General features: G+C 37.2%; 2 protein-coding genes across 2 annotated transcripts in view; one reads left to right on the plus strand and one right to left on the minus strand.

Moving 5' to 3' along the window:
- Positions 1-159: 159 nt before the first annotated feature.
- mok (MOK protein kinase) lies at positions 160-11,103 on the plus strand. Its single transcript, XM_088924818.1, has 12 exons — positions 160-268; positions 1,496-1,610; positions 2,331-2,420; positions 3,195-3,265; positions 5,334-5,412; positions 6,315-6,363; positions 6,877-7,055; positions 7,762-7,863; positions 8,277-8,450; positions 9,082-9,205; positions 9,781-9,978; positions 11,017-11,103. Exons 1-12 carry the CDS (start codon positions 160-162, stop codon positions 11,092-11,094), a joined length of 1,368 nt encoding a protein of 455 aa, XP_088780944.1. The 3' UTR covers positions 11,095-11,103.
- Positions 11,104-14,119: 3,016 nt separating this feature from the next.
- The window catches only part of wdr20a (WD repeat domain 20a), a 34,212-nt gene continuing 26,150 nt past the window's right edge, over positions 14,120-22,181 (minus strand). The window contains exons 2-4 of the mRNA XM_088924817.1: positions 18,996-19,178; positions 16,560-17,849; positions 14,120-15,689 (exon numbers count right to left, since the gene is read on the minus strand). Coding sequence (XP_088780943.1) covers positions 15,636-15,689; positions 16,560-17,849; positions 18,996-19,178 — 1,527 coding nt within the window. The 3' untranslated portion in view covers positions 14,120-15,635. The remainder of the gene's footprint in view (positions 15,690-16,559; positions 17,850-18,995; positions 19,179-22,181) is intronic.

Raw genomic sequence — 22,181 nt, forward strand, 5'->3', positions numbered from 1 at the left:
ACATAGCAAAACTACAACACCTTATCCAAACCGAGTCTCCATTTCCAATTCGTCTACATAATTATTTTAGGTGGTGAAGCAACATGGGATTTTGATTCAATATGGAATACAATAAATAATTGTTACATTTCCAGTTTCCGGTGCGAGAACATAAATACAATGGCAAACGTGTCGGATCTGATGAAGTATGGACAACTGACTGATAAACGAGGGTACAAGCTGAAGAGGTCAACGGGGTCTAATCTGAGCTCTATACTCAGAAACAGAGGTGAGAAAACTATTTCATCCGAATTTCCTCGTCCTCTACAATGGTTCCGATGGTCTTAAACTTTAAATCCCGTCTTTAAATTTTAATTTAAGCAGATAGATACATATAACAAACTCATTACTTGAGGAGTTAAACTTCACCTTTTTTTAATTATTCTCAGCAAAGATCTTCAGTTATAGGTACTTTTTAAATTTTCTCAAATCTATAGAATACTTTTCAGATTGTTTTATTAAGCAATGCAACTCTTGCTTATCACGAATTTACAGCCCTCAGTAGTTTATGTATTGGAAATCCTATCCTCATGTAAAACAAAAACAAAACTCGTTTCACTGTTCAGAATTACGACCTACAACTCAGACTGTGACAAAATAAATACATGTATTATAACGTATGGACTACATTTACATGGTTTTCTAGTTTGTTTTTAAAGAAAGTCTACTGTAACATGTTAGATGTACTTAATAATATTGGTGTCTGTGTATATGCTGTAGAGTAGCAAAGCGTTTCTCTCGTCGTAGGGTGATAATTTCTTATCTTGTCACTGGGGAGATTTCAAACGTTATTAAATTAAATGAAATCACTTCGAGTGATAGAAATGCATAGAACCTAATCTCAAAACTAAACATATCTGTCCCTCACATCCTAAACTTGTGTGAACAGCTGTTAGCCCGTTATCGTTTACAGGAGACTAGGGATAAGGTTACTGCCTTTGTGATCCGTCGGAGAGGTCAAAGTTGAGGCGTGCCCCGTTGCCAGGGAGATGATTATAACATGGCGAGTGTTTCAGCAGAGTGTTGCAAAAATAAAATCCTACGTTTAAAGTAAATCCCGCTCTGCAATGTTAACATGATGAATAGGTTCATTCTGCATGCTATGGACCAGCATCTACTTTTACACTGCGCTTTTGTCGAAGAAACTGAAGAATGGACAGTAAGTGTCTTGAGCGCGTTGGGCGAGGTAATAACTCTTGAGTATAAAACGCTCTAAGGCTTTGTTCTTTACTTTTACTTTAAATGCTTTTCACCTGTTTAAACAACTTGAGATAAAAGATAAGTGTATTTACAAATGTCCCTGTACATAAACTAGTTATTTTCCTCGTACATGTTTTAGGAGCGTTACCCATGTGTCGATTTCAGTAGTTTACGTTCGATAACATGAGCTACTTTTTCCTGTTTTATTTCTTTAATGTATAGCCAGTTTCTGCTTTTTTCCCCCCCACTTGTTTAGAATACAAAATAATACACAAATTAGGTGAAGGGACGTTTTCTGAGGTGGTCAAAACGCAAAACCTTAAAGATGGGAATTACTATGCTTGCAAAACCATGAAACAGCCCGTGGAAAGGTAAGTGTTGGAAACAGTGGTTTATAAAATACATTTATTTGAAATGCCCTTTTCGCTTTGGTGGAGCAAGGCTGTTTCGTGACAACTCGGTGTGTATACACCTGTAACCCAAGCCGGGCGGCACTTCCGACAGAGGTGTCCTGCAATGACAGGCATGACATCACTCCCTGCTGTTGACCTTGCGCTCAGGGGTCAGCTTCTAGACACGGGCTGTCACCACCCGGCCCTGGAAGGCGTGATGTTGACCGATAGGATGCAGCTTTGATGGGATGAGATTTTCTTTTTGCGAAGAAAAAGATACTCTAATTACTTAGTTCCCACGGGACATATTTCAGCCTTCATCTGACTCCATCCATCTTTACAAAATATATATACAAATGTTATGATATTTACGTATTATATATTTATATTTGTTTCCGTTTTTCTTTATAGTATAGTTTTATACTTTTGCTACTAAAAGCAGTTTATTAAATGTTTCATTTAATAAACATTAATGCTGTTGTTTCACTTGAGCGTTAAATGTAGTGCTGCTTATTTTTCTTTATTAAGAGAAGCTTAAGAAGCAACACTGGAATACTAGGGTTAAAGGCAATCAGTGAGCATCAGTACAAGAAGTAAATTAAGTTTATTTGCAGTTGTTACATCAATATTGCAACACATTAAATAGGGGTTGATCATGGTTCGGTCAGTACAGTTTTGAATTCATTCCGTGTCACTCAGCCTGGAGCAAGCAAACAACCTACGTGAAGTACAAGCAATGAAGAGGCTCAGCCCACACCCCAACATCCTTCAGCTGCACGAGATCATTTAGTAAGTTACCATCCATCCATTATCTAACTGCTTCATCCAAAGAAGGTCCCGGGGGAGCTGGAGCCTATCCCAGCAAGCAACAGACACAAAACAGGGTACACCCTGGGCAGAACACCTGTCCACCATACACAGCCACACCGGGGTCCAATTTCCCTTAGAAGCTAATGCTAATTCCCATTAGAAGCTAATGAACCTACCAGTAGGTCTTTGAACTGTGGGAGGAATCTAGAGTACGCAGAGAAAACCCACACAAACTCCATGCAGCTAGTACACCAGGAATTGAACCTCAGGACCCCAATACTGGGAGGCTAAGTATTGTGCCACTGTAGCTCCTCTCCCCAAGTTACCATTCATGCAAAATATTGATTAGTGTTACAAAAAGTAGAAATAGAGAAGTTTGGTTCGTGCTGAGATATTTTCATTTTGGTCCCTGACAGCTATTTGATCCTATCTGAAAGCTTGAAGAACATGACATAGCTTTTTGTGTTAAACAGAATCTGCATACACACCAGGTTAGCTATACGGTATGTAACTTAAGAGCTTATTGACTGTATTACAATAATAATTTGGCATCCAATCTAAGAAATGATAATTTCATTAAAACAAATATCATCCTGGTAACCCTGCTTTTAAAACATTGTGCCTGGCCCTGTGCATATTTTGAGTATGCCTCAATGATATTTAGAAAGTAAAAAGCATCATGTTTCTTGCAGTTAAACATCCATTTGTGAATTCACAGAGTGATTTTACCCTTTTGCATCTCTTTTTTTTTAGCGATAAGAAGACAGGCTCACTTTCTCTAATATGTGAACTCATGGACATGAACATCTATGAGTTAATCCGAGGTCAGTCTGAGCAGCTGTTGCACTGTGTTGTCTTTCACCTCAGTACATGGTTCGGTCCTAAACACTATACTGTATGAATGCTTGTAAGATGTTGTAGAAAAGTCTGACTATAATAAGATGGGATTGTTTACCCCTTTTCATGAACCAACGTCGCATTTTCACTCATCCTGTCACAGCCAAGTCTGACTTTAGACAAGCGCTGAAGTAAAACCGGCCTTATTCGCTCTCTTCTCTGGTGGGCTTTATTTAAGATAAACACTTTACATCAAGGCATTTTTACAGCTGGTGCAGTATATGCAGTTCTCACTGCATTAATAAAGATCTGTAATGGCTTGGAATGCACTTACGATACCTTATTAAAAGGCAACAATACCTCAGATATGAAGTTTATGCTTATATAAGGTGTAAGTTAGTAGAGGTCAAGTTAATAGGAAAAATCAGAATGAAAACTCATTTACAATGCGTTTAAAAAAAAAGAAGCTGGGAATCCAGTAAGATTGAAAAAGGAGGATATTTTACATTTGAAAGAACACTTCACTTCCTATCAGCCTTATTAGCGGAAAAAGCATTAACTGACTCATAATGTAGTTTTACGAAGGGTACTGATTACAGATTTCGTTTCATCATGACATGCCTCCTGCTTCAAAAACTAGCAGAGGGATTTAGAGATGGTTTTAGCAGTTATATCAGATGTAACGAATAGCTGTTATTAACCAATGAAACTACATTTGGATGTGAAACTTTTCAGAAAGTTCTTGGCTCAAACAGTTCATCCATCAGATAGAGGCAAGTCTTCCTAATACATCCAAGAACGATACTTTAAATCCCACATACTCTGTTTTTTTGCACTCTTAAAGAGAAATATTATATATTAGAACAGACAAAACCTTTTAATAATTTCATTTTCTTGTGCATAAAAAACCTAAAACCTACATGTTTTTATTGCAATAGTACTCCCTCGAGTGGGAAGATATATTAAAGTATCTACATTAATGTGGAGCAGATATTCCTCATATGGTGACTTCTTTTGACTGTCACTTTAGGCATATAAGGTAGTTCTCTATTGCATAAAAAGAGCTATAAAATCTAAGCTGTGTTTGTCCAATTGGAGAGAGACAAAATCAGATCTCACAATAAAAACCTGTTGAGACAGATTCACCTGCAAGGCTGTTAGGCCAAGCATCTCTATTACAGAACAGATGGGAAAGGTACGAGAAGAAAGTTAGTAAAAAAGGGATATTTTTTCATTGTAATTGGAGATGTTTCCTACATGACTGTACCAGTACCCCAATGTGCATAGGATTTACAAATCCAAGGCTTCTAGAAATAAAATATTGGCAATGAACTATGCATCTTTAATACAGTGAACCATAAAGACTGACATAAACAACTGATATAAAACTGTTCAAAAGGGGTACTAATATGGATAACTCAGAAGTAGGGTTATTTCAGCAAATTGCTTAAATGAAAATAGGAGCTGTTTAGTTGTTAGCATGCTAACAACACCTGGAATTTTACAACATTCTAATGCATTCCTGGCTGGCTTTGTCTTCCACCACTTCATCTGTTTAAGACAATTATAACAAACTGCTTCGGTAACTGTTACAATTGCCACTACAGAATCTTCCGTAGGTGCTAGAAGCTCTTATCTAGCTATAGAACAAAATACTTCAGGCATTTCTCTAGAGACACATTCAGCGGATGAGGCACTTCTGTATGGCCTTTATTTCCTTTAATCAGCATGATGCACACTACTGATGCCTACTCCCTTATCTTTTAAGAGAACTCCTTAGAAAATGTCACTATTCATTTCTGTCTTTAACTTAAATTATCTATAGACCGTGACATCCATCTGTGACAAAGTCGTAGCCTAATCAATCTCAGCAATGTGACGCATTATTAAAACTGGTCAGTATATACCGTAGCAAAATAACAGGAAATTGTGTTTCACAGACCGTGAATGGAAAAGCAAACACGAATTAAGGATTGTTAATGCATGTAGCACGCTGCTCTTTGTACTGCATTCATTTTTTATGTTTCTGTTGGAAGTTTGTGATTGTGTTTTCAGGCAGACGACATCCCCTGCCAGAAATTAAAGCAAGGAATTACATATACCAGCTGTGTAAGTCCCTGGATCACATGCACAGGTAAAAGCTGCTGTCGGATCATTTTAGGGGAAAGAAATTACCGATGAAGCCTGGAAAAAAATTTGGGGTGAAGTTCTTTTTAACTGAATGGATAAGCAGCAGGTCTGTTTTTTCATTTGTAATGCTTAAATTAATATTTTTTCTATCTTTGGATATAAAATATAACTCTTCTCCCAATCTCAAATTAAGCCTGTGATTTATGTACTTTGTTTGCCAAGACATTTCTCTTTTCTGCATTTTTATTTGTCCTATAACCAAGTTCTTATACTCGTAATTCTCCTTTTAAGAGTCAGCAGTAAATCATCAGATATACACTTTCCATAACATTGGTTGCACATAATATAATCTCATCCAGATTTATGTAGAAAGGCAGAGAGCACTGTTAAGAGGAATGGTTGTCAAAATTATGTAAAAACAGATTTTCCTTCCTGTATGGATCAATGACCTATCTTCTCTTATATGGTGAAAACAAAGTAAAACAGTACACTTGAATCTGCACTGGTGCAAAATCTTTAACTACATTCCTTTTTTCACATTCCCGAAATTAAATTGTTTAAGTTGTCTGTTTTGTCTCCATGGCACAAAGTTTTAGCTCCTAAATTCAGCACTGTTAGGGATTCCAGTGGAAACGAGTCACCCACATAGAATGTTTCCAGGTCAGCTTTATAAATAAAGAAGCAAGTGGCACATATTTACATTAAGGAGACTTTGAATAATAAAAATGCAGAACAATAAAATCTCCAGCACTCACAGTCTTGAACTATGTAAAGTGTCAGGCTTCTTCAGTTTCAGAGCTATCACTGACCTACAGGAAAACAAATCTGTACTTGCTTTTGCTTTAGTACACAAAGGTGTGAGTGTGTTCTTCTGTACTGTGAAAACTTTGCCTTATCTTGTTACAGAAATGGAATCTTTCACCGAGACGTCAAGCCAGAAAATATTTTAATCAGGGTAAGGTGGACAAGGTGGACAAGATGTAACAATTTAGTCTAGGGAAAGCAACAACTACCAAACAACCGGTAGTTGTTGCTTTAATATATTTTGCTTTGTAAAACAAAAAAGGAAGAGGAACTTGTGGACCACAAACAGAAAGTACCCGGGTGTGCTAACTGCTTCCTTAAAGCAACAGTAGGGTTATCATACTGGATTCCTGTGAAGATCCATCATTCCTAATGGCAGAAAATGCATACCTTAACACTCTAGTGAGTAGATGCAGCAATGAAGTATACAAACTGGACAGGAAATCATATTAGTAAGGACTTCCACTCCACTTGCATGAGCTCTTGAAAACAAAATGTTAACGAACATACCAGAATAAATTTAAGAGACAAATATATTGAACAAAACAAAGCTACACAATTCTTCAGCTGTGAAAATGTCTGTGCTTGTGGAATAAATGCGACTTCTAAACGTCCTTATCACTGATGCATAACCTCCTCAAAACCTTTAAATTGACCATGGCAGAAAGATGTCCTGAAGCTGGCAGATTTCGGCTCCTGCAGGAGCGTTTACTCCAAACCTCCCTATACCGAGTACATCTCCACTCGCTGGTATCGGGCTCCAGAGTGCCTGCTCACAGACGGCTACTACTCCCACAAGATGGACATCTGGAGTGCCGGATGCGTGTTCTTTGAAATCATGAGGTAACCACACAGTCATTTAGCCTGTTTTTTAGAGATGCTTTAACCAGACCTAAACAGGCACATAACCCATACATTTAAGTTGAATATGTGCCATTCATTGTGTGAGTGCATAGTAAACCAAAATAAAATGGATTTATCATTTGCAAAAAAAGCACTCTCATGCAATGGGAAAAATTAATCTACCCTTTATTTTGTTTCACAGCTCTAATCTCTTTCTGTGGATGTACATACAGACATCTTTTAAAAATAAAACCTCAAGTGCCTTGAAGCTGGGCAATGAAGCAAAAGCGTAGCAACCCCACTGGGCACTGCAACAAATATGTTTCTGACTAAAGCTGTTCCAGTACCATGGCTGCTTCTTTTGTAGCTGACACCCAATGAGGCCTAGTGGGGAACTTCTTCACACCAATTACAGTTTATGAGAGGAGATGACTTCTGTTTGTCAGACTTTTTTTTACAGTATGTAAGTTAGTTGCAATCATTCACAATTTTGAATCTTTCAGAATTCTGTGGCTCATCATTTGGAAAATGGTCAAAGGCGAGTCTTTACAATAGGCCGCAGTCAAGGTCTCCATAAAAATGTGCGGGATGTACTGAAAACTTGTGTTATGGAAATAAAACTTCAACAGTTTCAGAAACATAAATTCATGTTTTGCCATATTAATTAATGGCTGTAATTAAACATGCTTTTGTTTTTCTGTTGTAGCCTCAATCCTCTCTTCCCTGGCTCCAATGAGCTGGATCAGGTTTCCAAAATCCATGATGTTCTGGGAACCCCTGATGATGAAATTCTTCAGAAGTTCAAGCAGTAAGTTCAATTTGCAGTGGTGTAATGTTTACAGTGTTGAAAAAGCATAATCCTACTTTCAGCTGTTCTGTATACCTGGATCCTTTTTGCCCATGGAAAAAATTCACAAATTAAAGCAAATAAAATCCAAACACAAACTTTCAAACTGTGCAGTGGTGCAGCAAGTGTAGCATTTTCAGTGCACTGAAAATGTTACATGACATTAAATTATATTTCACATTCTCCAGAGATTGTATTCGTTTTGGATTTTCTGCACAATGCCTCCAGGAATTCACACCAGCTTACATCTAAGGACTCCTTGTGAAAATATCAGCCTAAAAAATCTGATCCAGTGCAGAAAAGCAGGCTCCAGTCGTCAGCTAAGGTCTAAGATGTGCCTCTCTAGAATTTTGTTTTTAAAAACTGCTCAACAGATCCAGAGCCATGCGTTTTGACTTTCCTCCCAAGAAAGGGAGTGGTATCTCTCACCTGATCCCACAGTGCTCATCAGGCGGCCTGTCCCTGATGTACGAGATGCTGGAGTATGACCCCGATGAGAGGATCAGCTCCAAGGCTGCCTTGCAGCACCCCTACTTCAAGGAACTCCGGTGAGTCTGTCCCCTCACATTAATACACCAGTGCAAGCAACAATATAGAGACACACCATCCAGTACTTACTCTTTATTTTTGTCAATGAATGGAGAAAAATGGAAAATAAAATCAAGTGATTAAAGACGAGCAAAATCTAAATAAAGAATTCAGGTCCGCATTGGCAATCGCTTAAAATGCTATGATAATTCAGCTTCCAATTTCAGTTGTTAGCTAGCAGGAGAGCCCGTGTAAAGATCTGGCCTCTGGCATCTCAAATGCTTGAAACATATGTCTGAAGTAGGCAAGTTTTCAACTGAAAGGCCCATTAGGGTAGGGCTTTATATGACTGTGCCAAGTTGCATTCTGGAGGCAGCAGAAGGGGCCTTCTGAATTCCAAAGCACAAATTGCGATGGCAAACATACTTGGGTCTGCCCTTTAACCATTGCGGTGCATTTTGGTACCACTGTCAATGAAGACTGCAACATTAATGATTAAACCACTGTTCATTTTAAATTTTTTGCTTCTTTAAAACACTTTATATTCAAGGCGGTTTATACGTGATAATGATATTTCATCCAAGTCCTCAATCATTAGGCAATAGATGTCCCTGCGTGGTGTCCTTACCGTTTTAGTTGTGTTCTGTGCAGTGTGGCAGAGAAGCAGGCTAGCACCCTGAGAAGGGTAATTGGAACAGTGGAAGGAGGAGAAAACAATGGGACCCCTAACTCAATCGACAATCTCTGGCGCATTGCAAAACAAGGGAGAAGACAAGTAAGACAAACCAGCAGCGTCCTCTGATGCTGACCTTTAAAACTTTATGCTTTTCAGTTTGAAGAGGGAAGAAGTTTCACTGAAATGTAAAAACTACAGTAATGGACAAAGGTCTCTGCAATCTATAAAACAAAAAAAAATACAAAAATGATTGGTAAAAACTAATAGAAGGTACTAATTCTGATTCACATAAAAAACAAAGTGAAGAAAAGGGCATTTTACATATTAAATAGTGCCATACTCATCTGTAAAAAGATGGATATAGGCATGTTTTAGGCACTAGTATAAATTGAAAGTTGGGTTAAATTACTTGCGTTTATTTCAATTGAGTCTGGCCTAACGAAAGTGATCATTTGCTGTCCAGAACAAATACCATAGGATGGTATCTCTCTTGCAGGCCATATGAACAGTGATTCACAATGATATACACTTAAAGAGACAAATAATACGTACCTGTATTATGTGATGCCTTATAGTACTTGAAACAAAACTGGTATTGTTCTGTATTGACAGATGGGATTCTTTCTCTTCAAGGACTCAAAAAATTCAATTGTAACATAACCTTTGTTTTCTAGCACAACGTCAAGCACGTTCCAGACTCCCTGATGAGACGGAATGGTCCTTCTTACCCAGTTGAATTGCCAAAGCTAAATGTGGTTGTACCAGCACCTAAAATAGCTTCATATCCCATCACCTCTCTGCCTTCTTTAATGGCACACAATGGGTCTCTCCCAGCACTGAAATCAACCAAATACCATGGGAAACCAACGAAGGTAGACATCACATGAATAAGCTTTAACATGTTCTAGCCTGATGTCATCGGATCACAGAAGCTAGGCAGGGCACAGCTTAGTCAGTACTGGGATGGAAGACCTCTAAGGAAAATGAGCTTGCTGCTGTGAGTGATGTTGGCAGTCCAGCAGGTGGCAGTCTTCTCTCTGGACAACAATTACCAAACCAATATTTCAATATTCCCCAGTATGTTTACTAGGGACACACTGCTGCAGGAGGTGCCATTCCTGCGGTCCTGACTTCATATTGGCAATGGCCATTAGAGTAGGGGTTTTGACTCCAGTATATAGGCTAAATTCCACTTGGCTTGTGCAGTCTGGCCTACATAAAGTTCCTTGTTTTTTCCAATTGGAGGGACAGTGTCTCACTGTGGCAGTGCAGCAGTTGGTTTTGGGATCCTTCAAGTTAAAAAATGATGTATGTATGTATGCAAGGAATTATTACATCAACATACTTGCACCAGAATGTGCTCATTAATAGGTGGAATGCATTACTGTGGTTTAAAATCTATTAAAAGATCAGGATTAAGTTTCTTCTCTTTTCTTGTAGATCAGATATAAAACTTGTAACAAAATATTCAATACATTATTGTCATTAACCAATTAAATAATTATACCTTACACTTGATTGCTTAATAAAAGCATTATTTCATTAGTAAAATATGCGCATATGCAATATAAAGTAATCCTTGCTTACCAGTGTGGGAAACTTTGGAGGAATTCCATTCATACATAAAATGTTTGGTTATGGATAGCTCATTTCTAACATGCAGAACAAATTTATGATTGACTGCAGTTGAAATAAAGATATGAAATTTTGACAGTGCATTTGTCAACATATTCCTGTAAATGGCTTTTTCAGTTTACCACTGAAACAATTAATGACAAATACCCATTTCTGCAAAGGAATGGGTATTTGTTAAGTCACACATTAATGTATGTCAGTTATATGAAAATATATATATGTAAAGTTCACTGAGATCACTTATTTAAATTGCATTTGTTTTCTCTTTCTTAAAGCCCAGGAATGAGCCACATCACCAGCCCTTCAAGAGTTATCACATCCCACCTCTGGAAAGGAAAGGTGGAGGCTACTGAAGATTGCATGCCAAAGAGCTCCTCTTCACCAAATTGTCAAGGATTGGGTGCCGACCAACTCCTCGCCACGTTTTCCTGTCCTATAGAAGGATGGGCTTTAGCCCTTGATTTTTTGTTTGATTCTTGAGCTATTTTAAATTCACAATAAAAGAATTAAGAATCTGACAAAGAACAGAACTGAAGTGATCAAAAAGCTCTTGAAATCACAATAACCAAATGTTGATATTCTACAAGAACATGGGTTTGCTGCCCACTTCCCAAATCCCCACTTCCCAATCATAAAAACAAGAACCCAAGTTCACCTTTGACCGGTTTCATCACATGCTGTATGCTCACTTAATGTTTTTCTTGAAATTGTCATGGAAGGAGTTTTATAAAAATTATTTCCCCCTAAAAAAAAAAACAATTCTGTAATTTAGAATACAACTAAATGATTAAAAGATTGAAAATTTAGAAGTGGCACTGGACAATCTAAAACTCTTACAGCAATGACTGAACGATGAGAATGTCTTAATATTGTATTATGCATAAAACACTCAAATACATGTGGTTGTCATACTTCTAGTAAATTACACATCAGAGTGCATTCCTCTCACCTGCTTTAAAACACAGTAAATGCATACCTTTAAAGAAAAGCACCCTTTGGTGTATAATCTGCTTTGCATACTGTGCTTGCTCAGTCTTGGTAAAGTGTGCTTAATAAAACAGTCGGATAAAAACCGATTAATGTGGCACATAAATGTGAAGAAAAATAATACAGCATTTTTATTCATAGTAGTTTTTCAGGTTAATTTTTCAATTTTATGTTTGTTGTCTATGGAGCTATTTATGCTTTTGTTTTGTGTGAATTGTGCTTACCTATAGGTAGCACAAAGTGAATTATGCATCTACTGCATTTTGTTCTATATTTCAATCATGTTGTGCATTTATCATTAGCCTGACATTCTAAAGTCACTTTCTACATTACAGGTTTTTCTAGTAATCTCTTGTCATGCCTAAAGCACAAGGCCACACATCAGCATAGACACCATCATGCCAGGAGAATGCCAGGCCTAACATAGCTCTGACCTCTGCATTAAGCAGCAACAAGAAGTAAATTATGTACATAATTTAAACAAAACTATAAAATCTAAAATGACTACTTTGTTTTTTGTAGTTTAATTCTATTATGTATATTTTTACATCAAAGAATGTGCTATACGGATGTGAGATGTATATAATGTATTTAATGCAAATTTATTAGAGCATTTCATGTACACAAATCATTATACCTTAATGTTAAAATAAAGTAGAGAAGAATTCTTCAATCAATGCCTTTAATGTGCTACCACTTCAAATAATCTAATAATACAGCCATAAATGGTACATACACCTTAGAAATCTAAGCCGTTTCTAAAAAAATATTCATTTCTTATTTGAAAAGATAAACAGATGTGTGTATACTGAGGTGTTCTAATAAATTTGCATGCTACCATATATGTAAAAAACCCAAGTATATGGTTTCTCTTGCCTATTCTGCACACTTTTGTATCTAGTTTTTCTCTCCAAACTGTTTATAAAATATTTTGTATGATTGCAGTGTTGGAGCAATTATGTACAGATGTTATTTTAATATACATAATACATTCATTCTGAAAATGCTGTAGTCTTTTCATTTTTTAACCTTTACTTTTCAGGTAAATTGGAAAGCAGTCACTTTCAGAGACAAAACGCCACTTTAAAAACTGAACATTTTATGTACCCAGTGTTTCCAGTTAAATAGGCATGACTTTAAAATATTCTGGTTTTAAGAAAATCAAGTTAACATGTAAGTGTTTTTACAGTCATGTAAATCGATTACTTCCTTGAAAAAGATGTCTAATGCATTACGTCATCCAGACACGCGAGCTTGCAGTTGATGAGCTGTAGCAATGTATGAAGCTTGGGAAAGTACAACAAAAAAAACAACAGCAAGTCCAAGGTCATATTGTAAGAAATACAACCTGTATTACATTTTCCTTGTGCTAACTTTAACAGTAATGAAAGAAAGAACACAAAAAACGTCTCAAACCAGAGTATTTTCTTCATTTGAAATGAGAAAATCCAATTAATTTAATTGAAATTTTTTTATATATTTATATATACACTTAACATAGGTGTATCTTTTATTGTATGACAATTAGACTAGTGTTAATTAAACCAATTTACAACATTATTGGAGAACATTTTTATCCTTTCATCGTAAGCCCTATAGCACAAGGAGTAGCTGTTTCGTGGTTTGTAAGTGCTCATGAACAGAGTAAATTAAATTTCTGTACTTCAAAAGAAGTTATTCTGAGACCCTTTCTGTCTTGATAGTGCCTTTAAGTAAATAGTTTAGATGTGAAAAGCCTTCAGACCACTTTGTTCAGTGTAACCAGTAAGAGATGGCTGGTACTGTCACATCTTACGTCGTATACAGGCAAGTGAATGTACTGTGGAGCACCTCTATGTTCACATTAGAACACATTCTTCCAGGGATGAAAAGATCACACTGTCAATGATAAAACCTGAACAGCAAGAGCTATTTTGAGAAGAAAACTTCCATTTCATGTTTGGATATAAAAATATGGCCAAGAAAAACATAACTTTGTTAAATGCTTAAAAGTTTAGAAGGGAAGGAGATTAGCTGAGTACTTGCTTAATACATATTGCAACAAAACAGCAGGAGTGAATTTTGCAATTTGTAGTATTAAACACCTACACCTACCTAGGTTATTACTGGTGTAATAACTGTGGCACTTGCATAGTAGCAACATCTGTAATATAAATATCCAGCATAATAAATTCATAACTGAGTGTTCAAGGGCACATCAGGTATACAAATGTATAACCCACATTAGCGTACAGTACTTTATAATACAACTAAAACTGCTTGCTTATTTAATATTTAACTTGACAGAAATTTGGGATATATCTTGTGCAGTTATGTTAAATATGCACCGCTGTCAGTTATAATTGCAGACAAACAACTGAAGCAAGTAACTGTACAAGCACCAGGCTCTGTGTAAACCATATCTGTTTAATGAAAAACGTGAAATGTAAGTGGTACAACCACTTCACTGGGCTTGCCCCTTGTAGTGTGCAGTAAATCAACTTTGCCATTGACATGAAAGATTGGAAATCACAAGAGTACATTAAAACTGTTTTAATAATGTCACACGGAAAGGCCCTGCTTATGAACCCTGAACTTAGCTGCTGCTCATAGTGGCTGCTACTTAGTTTTACATAGAATAGCACTGCTGATGTTAAGCAAAATTTTTATTTCAGTGTTTTAGTCTGCAGACTTCCTGAGCTTCAAATAATTGCTGAGTTTGACTGTTACTCCATCCAACTATTCTGTACATATTGTAAATCTGTAACAAGTAAGCAATTCAGCTTTATCTTGGAGATAAGAGTATTTGATACAAAGAGTTCTTCCTATACCAAACATTTAATTAAGAAAAATACATCTGAATGATCTTTTGTACAACAGAAAAGAAAACAAAAACCTGCATATTCAAGATTGTTTTAATATTATTAATATGTATAATTTTTCTGCATTAGAAATATCACTATTTTGCTTTAATGAAGATGAACTTCCACTAGTGTAATGATCAATTTCTGCCCCATCAATCACTGAATTACAATATTTATACATATAATACAGAGCCGATTGTAATTTGAAACAATATTAAAATAAATGCTCAATAGATACAAAGGTTTTAATTTTTTAATATTTTCTCCACCTTATAGCTGTCTGGGAGTCCTTGCACACCCCACAATGTAAAGCCATTCTCTTCTAACAAACTATTAAGTGCAAACAAATCTTCTTTTTTCTTTTTTTTTTAAAAAAAAAACTATGATTGCAGCATCCAGCTTTCCGATTCGAAATTCCAAGTCAGAAGATAATGACCTGCCATATCCCAAGTGCATCCAGGCTGTCTTCAAAGAATTCTTTGTTCCATTATAGTTATAAAATAAAACAAAAAAAAATCAGTGCAAAGTATTCAATGGTGAGACTAAACAAAAACCATTTAACTTACAGGATTTTTTGAGAGGGAAGCAGTTCTTCACTTTTCTTCCGTTTCTTTCTCTCTTTATAATATATATGTGATAAAGCTACACATTTAGAGATAATAGAAACACCCACTTAAGAAAATGGCAGATCACTTTGCTTCCAATTTTCTCAAGCTCTGCCCTGCAACTCCAGTGAAAGATGAAGGTAAAAAACACAGACGGGAAGGGTGTGCGTGTGTGTGTGTGTAAGGAAGGGGAAGGATTGGGAGGGAGGGGGTGAAGGGAATGACAGAAAAAAAAATCCTGCTTGTTTTTTTATTTCTTCGAGTTTCCAGGACGATTTTTACCCTTCGTCCAGAATTGCACCTCACCCTTTCATTCGTGCTTGTTGGCTGCTAAGCCGCGCTAGGCCATTTCAGAAAAGAAAAAAAAACTTGCAATGCTGTGCGGGTGAAGAACAGCGCCCGGCTCTGGCGTCAATACGTCTGTGTGACGAAGGTTTCTTAGCAGCAGAATCATGATGGCTATACTACAGTCCCGCTGGGAGAGTTGGCTTGGTTTTGGGATGACAATAAACCCTGAAAAGAAAAATATGGCACCAGTTAAAAAGGATGGTCCTTTCGCTATTCCATCCATTTCAAACCTGCAGCCAACGCCTATATGATAAGTACATTCCACGCACAGACCATATTGTTCTAACATTTTCTTCAATCGCTATTTCCAGTTCCCATTTTTTATTTGGCGATGTCTCTCCTATGCATTTCTCAGGTAACCAGCCACTGCTGCTGAGACAGACTGATGACAGCTGTCGCCTCAGAGGGCAGCCCACACGCTTGAGGTTCAACATGCGAGAATAGCGGAGCTTGAGTCACTGCTAGCTCAGGTGAGGGTGGAGTTAAGCCTGCTTTATAATAAAACTCTCATGTAATCCAGAGCAATGACTGACTGTAAACCTGTCACCAAAAAGTGACATTCTAGGATGTATAATCCCAGCCCTGGTCTTGGAGAACCCCAATCCATCAGGTTTCGTAGGTCACCATTAACATTACCAGTCTCTAAACATAAGAAACAATTTAATTGTGGTAAAAAACGCAGGTGATTTTTAAATGAAGTCATTTAGGACTAACTTAAAATACTGTTCAGCCCAGATTTTATTGAGCTAGATGCATCAATAGCTTAAAGGTGTCAATCTCAATCTCTTAAACAGGCAATCGTTGAAGGTTAATACACCAGCCAGCCATGTTAAGGAAGGCGATATCCTGGCTTCCTTCAAGAAAAACAATTAATCAATAGATGATAAAATAACTTTAAAAAGTGAGAACTATAGCTTATCTAAACAAGTTGAATTCTTTTAAAGTGTTTAAAAGTAAAACTATGGAGTTTTAAGAGTTAAGAAAATGCAGGACAAAAATGAGGAGACTACAAATAATTCAAAATCAGAAACTTACCACTTTGCCAGGCCTCGCCCAAGTGCAAATAAATCCCTCCTGACAGGCAGTTACTATACAGTCCTCGAGAAATATCAAGACAGTGAGTCTTTCATGTGCTATCTTTTTACAGATAAGAGGCTCTAACAAGGGAACATCTTCCATCCGAGGACAAAGGTTTGTTCCCAGAGTTTTTGCGGGGTCCATTTTTGTTTTTGTGACAAGGTTCAGCTTATCGCTGCTTTTGCTGGTTATGTGTCCCATACTGTGGTTCCTTTTGTGATCCTTCTCGTGGTGCCGCTCCTTGCGGTCGTGCAGCGAGAGCGTCGCGAACTTGCTGACGCCCGCCGCAATGGCGCTGTCCATGACGCTGCTCTTGCTGTTGGCGGTGGCTGCCGCCGAGTGCGGGAGGCTGTTGGACCGAGGCAGCTGGGTGGGCACGGAGTTGCCCGGGGTGCTGCTGATGCTGCTGTTGCCGTTGCTTCCTGGGTTGTTCCCCCCACTGCCGGCAGGCGGTGGGCTGGTGGCGTTCATGACGTTTGTATGTGTCCTCGTCCGGGAGAGAGGGAGGTGGGGGAAGAGGATGTCTTCTGTAAGGTCCCATAAACACAACTGCGTGTCCTGTCCGACAGAACCAAACCTGTATGTGACGCTGACCGGGCGGCTATCCGTGGAATTCCTTTTGGATAGCCTGGATTGCGTGCTGTTCGCCCGGTCTCGGCCAAAGTGGATTTGGTCCTGGAAGTCCTCATCACTGCCACTGAATTCCATGGGGTCGTTTTCTTCCACGCTAGTAGTGTAAGGGTCAAAGGCCACTACACTAACCCAAGATTTATGTCCATGACCTCTCGCTATTACTCTGCAGTCCAAAAAAGACCAAACAGTTACCAGGTCATCCTCCCCACCGGTGACAATGTACTTGCCATCCGGACTCCAGCAAACACACAGCAAACCCCCAAAGTAGCTTTTCATTGTCCCGTGCAGCTCCACTGAGTCAAAATTAAACACTCGCAGGAAGCCATCTTGACTCACACAAGCTAAGTACTTCCCATCTGGGGAGAAAGCAAACTCGTTGAGCGCCCCCTCTCCAACAGTCCATTTCAACAAAGGGTTCCTCGTGGATTTGCTCTTACAAGTGTGGACAGCGTAGTTTTCACCCTGTTTCAGCAACTGGTAGTGTGGAGCTGTTGTTCCGCAAGTGTGCTCCACATTATACAAGTACATATTGCCGCTGGAATGAGCTACAAGAAAAAGACTCTCAGAGCCCGGCACCCATTTTACACAAGTGACTCGAGACTTGTCTATTAGCCTCTGAAGGAAACGGGGACAGAAAAAAAAAAGGAAGAGAAAAGAAAGAAGTTAAGTTGCGTTATTAAAGATACATCTGAAAGTGCTTCCTTAATTGCATTTTTAATGAAAATGTCACTACAATGATTAAATTCAACTGCAGTGACATAACGATTATTTTCTTTTGTTTCCAGCTTCAGTAATCTGAACTGCTTGAGTAATTTTAACACGGAAGTACAATTAGGAAAATTATAAATTAAAAACTGCACAATAACCTCTGAATCATTAACAGCATGATATGCCTGATGAAAGGAAATGGCTCTCTGCAAATCGTCAAGCATGTCACTTTGTGTTTCAGTATTCATATCTGCAACAGCCTTCAGGATTAGAATTTTAGGGGTGTCCAGACTTGATGGCTGAGTTTGACGGATTTTCTTAGACATTTAGTATTTCTAGAACACAGTGCTGAAACTGAAGTGAAAAGAATATTACTCATTTGTAACTGTAACTGTTTTAGAGTTGTGAACTTAATTCTACTTACCCTAAGTCCATTTTATAAAATATTGGCTGCTGCAAATCTGACTAGGTAATTTGGGAAATAAGCAGCTGTTGTATCCAGTAAAATATGTTCTATATGCCAAAATGGAGAATTAGAGAATTAATTTGCAATAGTTGACTAACTGGACAGCCATCCATAGTTTTCATAAATATAAAATGCTATCTAGAGCTTGCTCATTCTAAAGGCTTATGAATTTTAGCACATAATACCCAAAATGTGACACAGCTACATAAAACTTCCCTGATTACTATCAGCATAAAATTACACTTAAAATTATTATATTTTATAATCTATTGTTAGTTTTCTGAGCCGCTACATGTTTGGTTTGGATTCCCTGTTTATTTGCATATAGTAAGGATATAGTATCTAGTAAGGAATATGACAATAACACGTTGACCAGAACAGGAAGCATCTAAATAAGTTAATACTACTATTTCTTTCCAAATCCAGATACAAATGTTTTATAGTTTGCAATATATAAGCATTCTTATTCTTGACAGACAGGTATGGCATGCTACAGTCCATGAGGTCACGAAGAGTCGGACTCGACTAAATGACTAAACACACAAGCATTCGGGTCTTTCAGAACTTCGAACTAGCTCAGTACTTACTTCTTCATTAAACAATTTGCTAGTTTCTTTCTTGATGGGATCTATGAGTTGCACTTGTCCTGCAGAGAAACCCACAAGCAGGGACACACTCTCTGCAGTAGCCGTCAGGTGGTTGAAGTCATGGCAGGTGGGCTGTGTTCCCTTGTATATCCTTTTGTCTATAGGTTTACTTAAATCAGCAGCCTGCAAACCAAGCAAAGACGACAAGAAGGATATAACATATTTCATATTGTACTATTTACGCTTTATAGTAAACTACAGCAATAACATGAAATGTTATTCAGATTGATACGTTTTTGCTACACTATCATCTACACGAATGCACACAACATATACACATTCCAATAACAAAGAAGACATTTTACTAATGCCAATACCAGTTGTCAAACTGCCAATTTGAATACCCTTTTAAAAACCCCATGTCCACTGACTGTAAATGCCTTATGTATGCTTCAGGATGCCTCATTAGAAGTATTACAAAATAAATAAATCATTCACTTTTAATAGACTTGGAAGAATCAGTGTTACTTTGTGGAGATCAGTCAAGATGGCTTGAAAATGCTGACTGTTAAAAAATCACTGCAAATTAGGAAATCAGCAATTTCCTTTCAATGAACAAACGTCTCACAACTGACGCATATGTAACCAGCCCCACTCTAAATACATTTTTAAAAAAATGTCCTCTTTTGAGATGAAAGGTTATGAATGGTGACCTTCATGTTTTTCGTTTTTGTCAAGGGAAGGTGTAAGAATGGCAAAAGTAATGTAAGAGAGAAATCCATGAATCCATGAGAAAATGGATTATCCATGTTCAAATTATTTTTATTAATGTAATAAATTACTCAGTAAAAACTGTGACCACATATTTGTAAGAACTACAAATGTAAAACTTAATTAAAACAATTAGTAATTGTGCATTTTAAAACACAAACCTTGAATTAGTAGTAATTAACCTACAGCATCCCTTAAAGCAGTACTTTGGCAGTTCCAAAAAGGAAATTTTCCTTAAACACATCCTGCCATTTGCATGCCAGTCTTGAGGGACCATTGCTATCTGAGGAATACCAACAAAAACATTCAAATAATTTTAAAAGCAAACCTGTTATACTTTGAAATACTGAACTAGAAAATGTGGGATACCATAGAGAACACGTGGAGGATTTTATGTTTTGAAATAAAAATTACTCCAGTGCTGGTATCATTCAACAGGTCATGCAAGGCAAGACAGATTAAGTGAAAACCCGGCTTTAGAGACTCATGCCTCACTGTCCACTTGACAACTTTCGTAATCTGTGCAGCTCAGTTTATTTTTCCCCATAGATAATTGCTTCAATTTTGAAGAATTGCAGGCTGAACGTGGATATAAAATTACACAGCAGAAATAGAGGTACTTTCACAAAAGGAATTCCTGAAGTAATTGTGGATATGGTCTTGATTCCACAGATGACTCATCCCTTAGGGGAGGTAAGAACATTTTAGCTGTGCAAAACAGCAATAAACTCATCTTGGTCAGCAACTCAGCAATGACAAAAGGTGGGATATTTTTATTTGAAACAACATTTTAAGGAAAAGGCATAATACTGAGCAGTAGATGTCTAATAGGCATTACATATCAAATGTAATATTGTTAAATGCCTGAGAGAAACATTTGCATTTTAATATGCTAAACCGTATCCAAGTCCAAATCCATAGTATTTTTAAATGTCTATTAATAAAATTTATTGTCTTGCAGAACAAAAAGGTACAGAACAGTTACTCCTAAAAGTGCATTTAATACAAATATTGTTGTAAATTAATCACAAAGTGTTTTAGAACTCAACTTTATCTACATGATAAAAACAATGAAAAGCACTTTTTACAGGACAGAAACACCCTCTGCAAAAAGAAAAAATTAAGGTCTTCAACCGAATCTATGAAAAGAACTGGCGGTTTGAAGTGAGGAGGTACTGTATAGTTGATAAAACAGGTTTCAGATTTCTTTTTCATTAGCAACTGGAATCCCTGTGTGCATCTTGAGCCAGAGAAGCCCACAATCTTCCCTTACACAGTTTGCTCCTAGTACTTTTGTTATCTTCTGGCATCTATTCATGCAGGCGTGGTACAAGAAATGTCTTTAATGTATCTACAGAACATTTTTACTAGACTATGTAATGTTAGAGCACAATTATAGTTTAGTAGCAACCTTAAGATTCGGAACAATGGTTACAAAAGGGGTAACACCACTTCACAGGATGGGAGATAACCAGCCTCTTCTTTCACAAAAACTGCAGCCAGCCCCTGACTGCAAGTAGTTCCTTCACACAGATGAAAAGATGACCTTGTGTACAGATTAGAAATCACAGCTCTAAGTGCCTCTGTTACTGCAGGTTTGGAGTGCAGCAGCAGATCTGCTATAAATACCTACATATTTCCTATAAATGGAAAAAAAAACAAGCTGAAAAAAATCACCTTCAGCTGTTGATTCTTTAACTGAAACACTAACTTCACCTCTATCTATGATAGCTGCATTATCCCTACTATGTAATTCTTATGTCAATATTTCCTTGAAATCCAATGCTTTAGTTAACCTTAATACAAAGTGCCTGCGTGTTTGTTTACTGTTCCCAGAAGCATCCTGATATTAAAATAGTTCCACTTGAACTGATTTTTTGGCATGCCTCTTAATAAAATATATTTCGTCAACATTTGATACAGAAGGTCAAAAACTGACTTCATTAAGATTTAAAATACATACAACCAGATAATAAAGTCTCGGCTTTTTGCAGTAACTAATCCACTGCTGCAGAAATACAATTTAAATCAGTATATACAAAACCTATGTAATGGTGTAAAGAAGAAAAAGAAAGGACTATTACTAAGGGTCAGCTGAGATCCTTTAAGCACCCTAAAAACTGATTTTAGCCTGCTATACTATGGCCACGTTACACATGTATTGTGGTCAATCAGGCTACACCATCACTGTAACCTGAATTTTAGAACAGGGTAGGCTTGCTTTCTGTTCAGATTAAAATTCCAAATATCGCTTTTATGCCATAATCCTGTTCAGCTGTTCACAAAATGATCTTTCTGTTCGGTCACTTTCTCTACATTGAAAGCAATTGTGTGTATTTTGTCTTGGACTTTTTTTTGTATTTTAATACCTTGTAACAATGGTGCTTTCTTTTGAAAATGTATTGTATTTCATCT

This window comes from Atractosteus spatula, chromosome 9 (assembly GCF_055471065.1).
Source record: "Atractosteus spatula isolate fAtrSpa1 chromosome 9, fAtrSpa1.hap1, whole genome shotgun sequence".
In the NCBI taxonomy this organism is placed as follows: domain Eukaryota; kingdom Metazoa; phylum Chordata; class Actinopteri; order Semionotiformes; family Lepisosteidae; genus Atractosteus; species Atractosteus spatula.

Excerpts from the sequence above, each read along its gene's own strand:
- mok (XM_088924818.1), top strand. The coding sequence starts at position 160 with ATGGCAAACGTGTCGGATCTGATGAAGTATGGACAACTGACTGATAAA. Across the intron at positions 6,364-6,876 it reads CAGAAAATATTTTAATCAGG|AAAGATGTCCTGAAGCTGGC; the intron begins GTAAGGTGGACA and ends TGACCATGGCAG. Across the intron at positions 7,864-8,276 it reads ATTCTTCAGAAGTTCAAGCA|ATCCAGAGCCATGCGTTTTG; the intron begins GTAAGTTCAATT and ends ACTGCTCAACAG.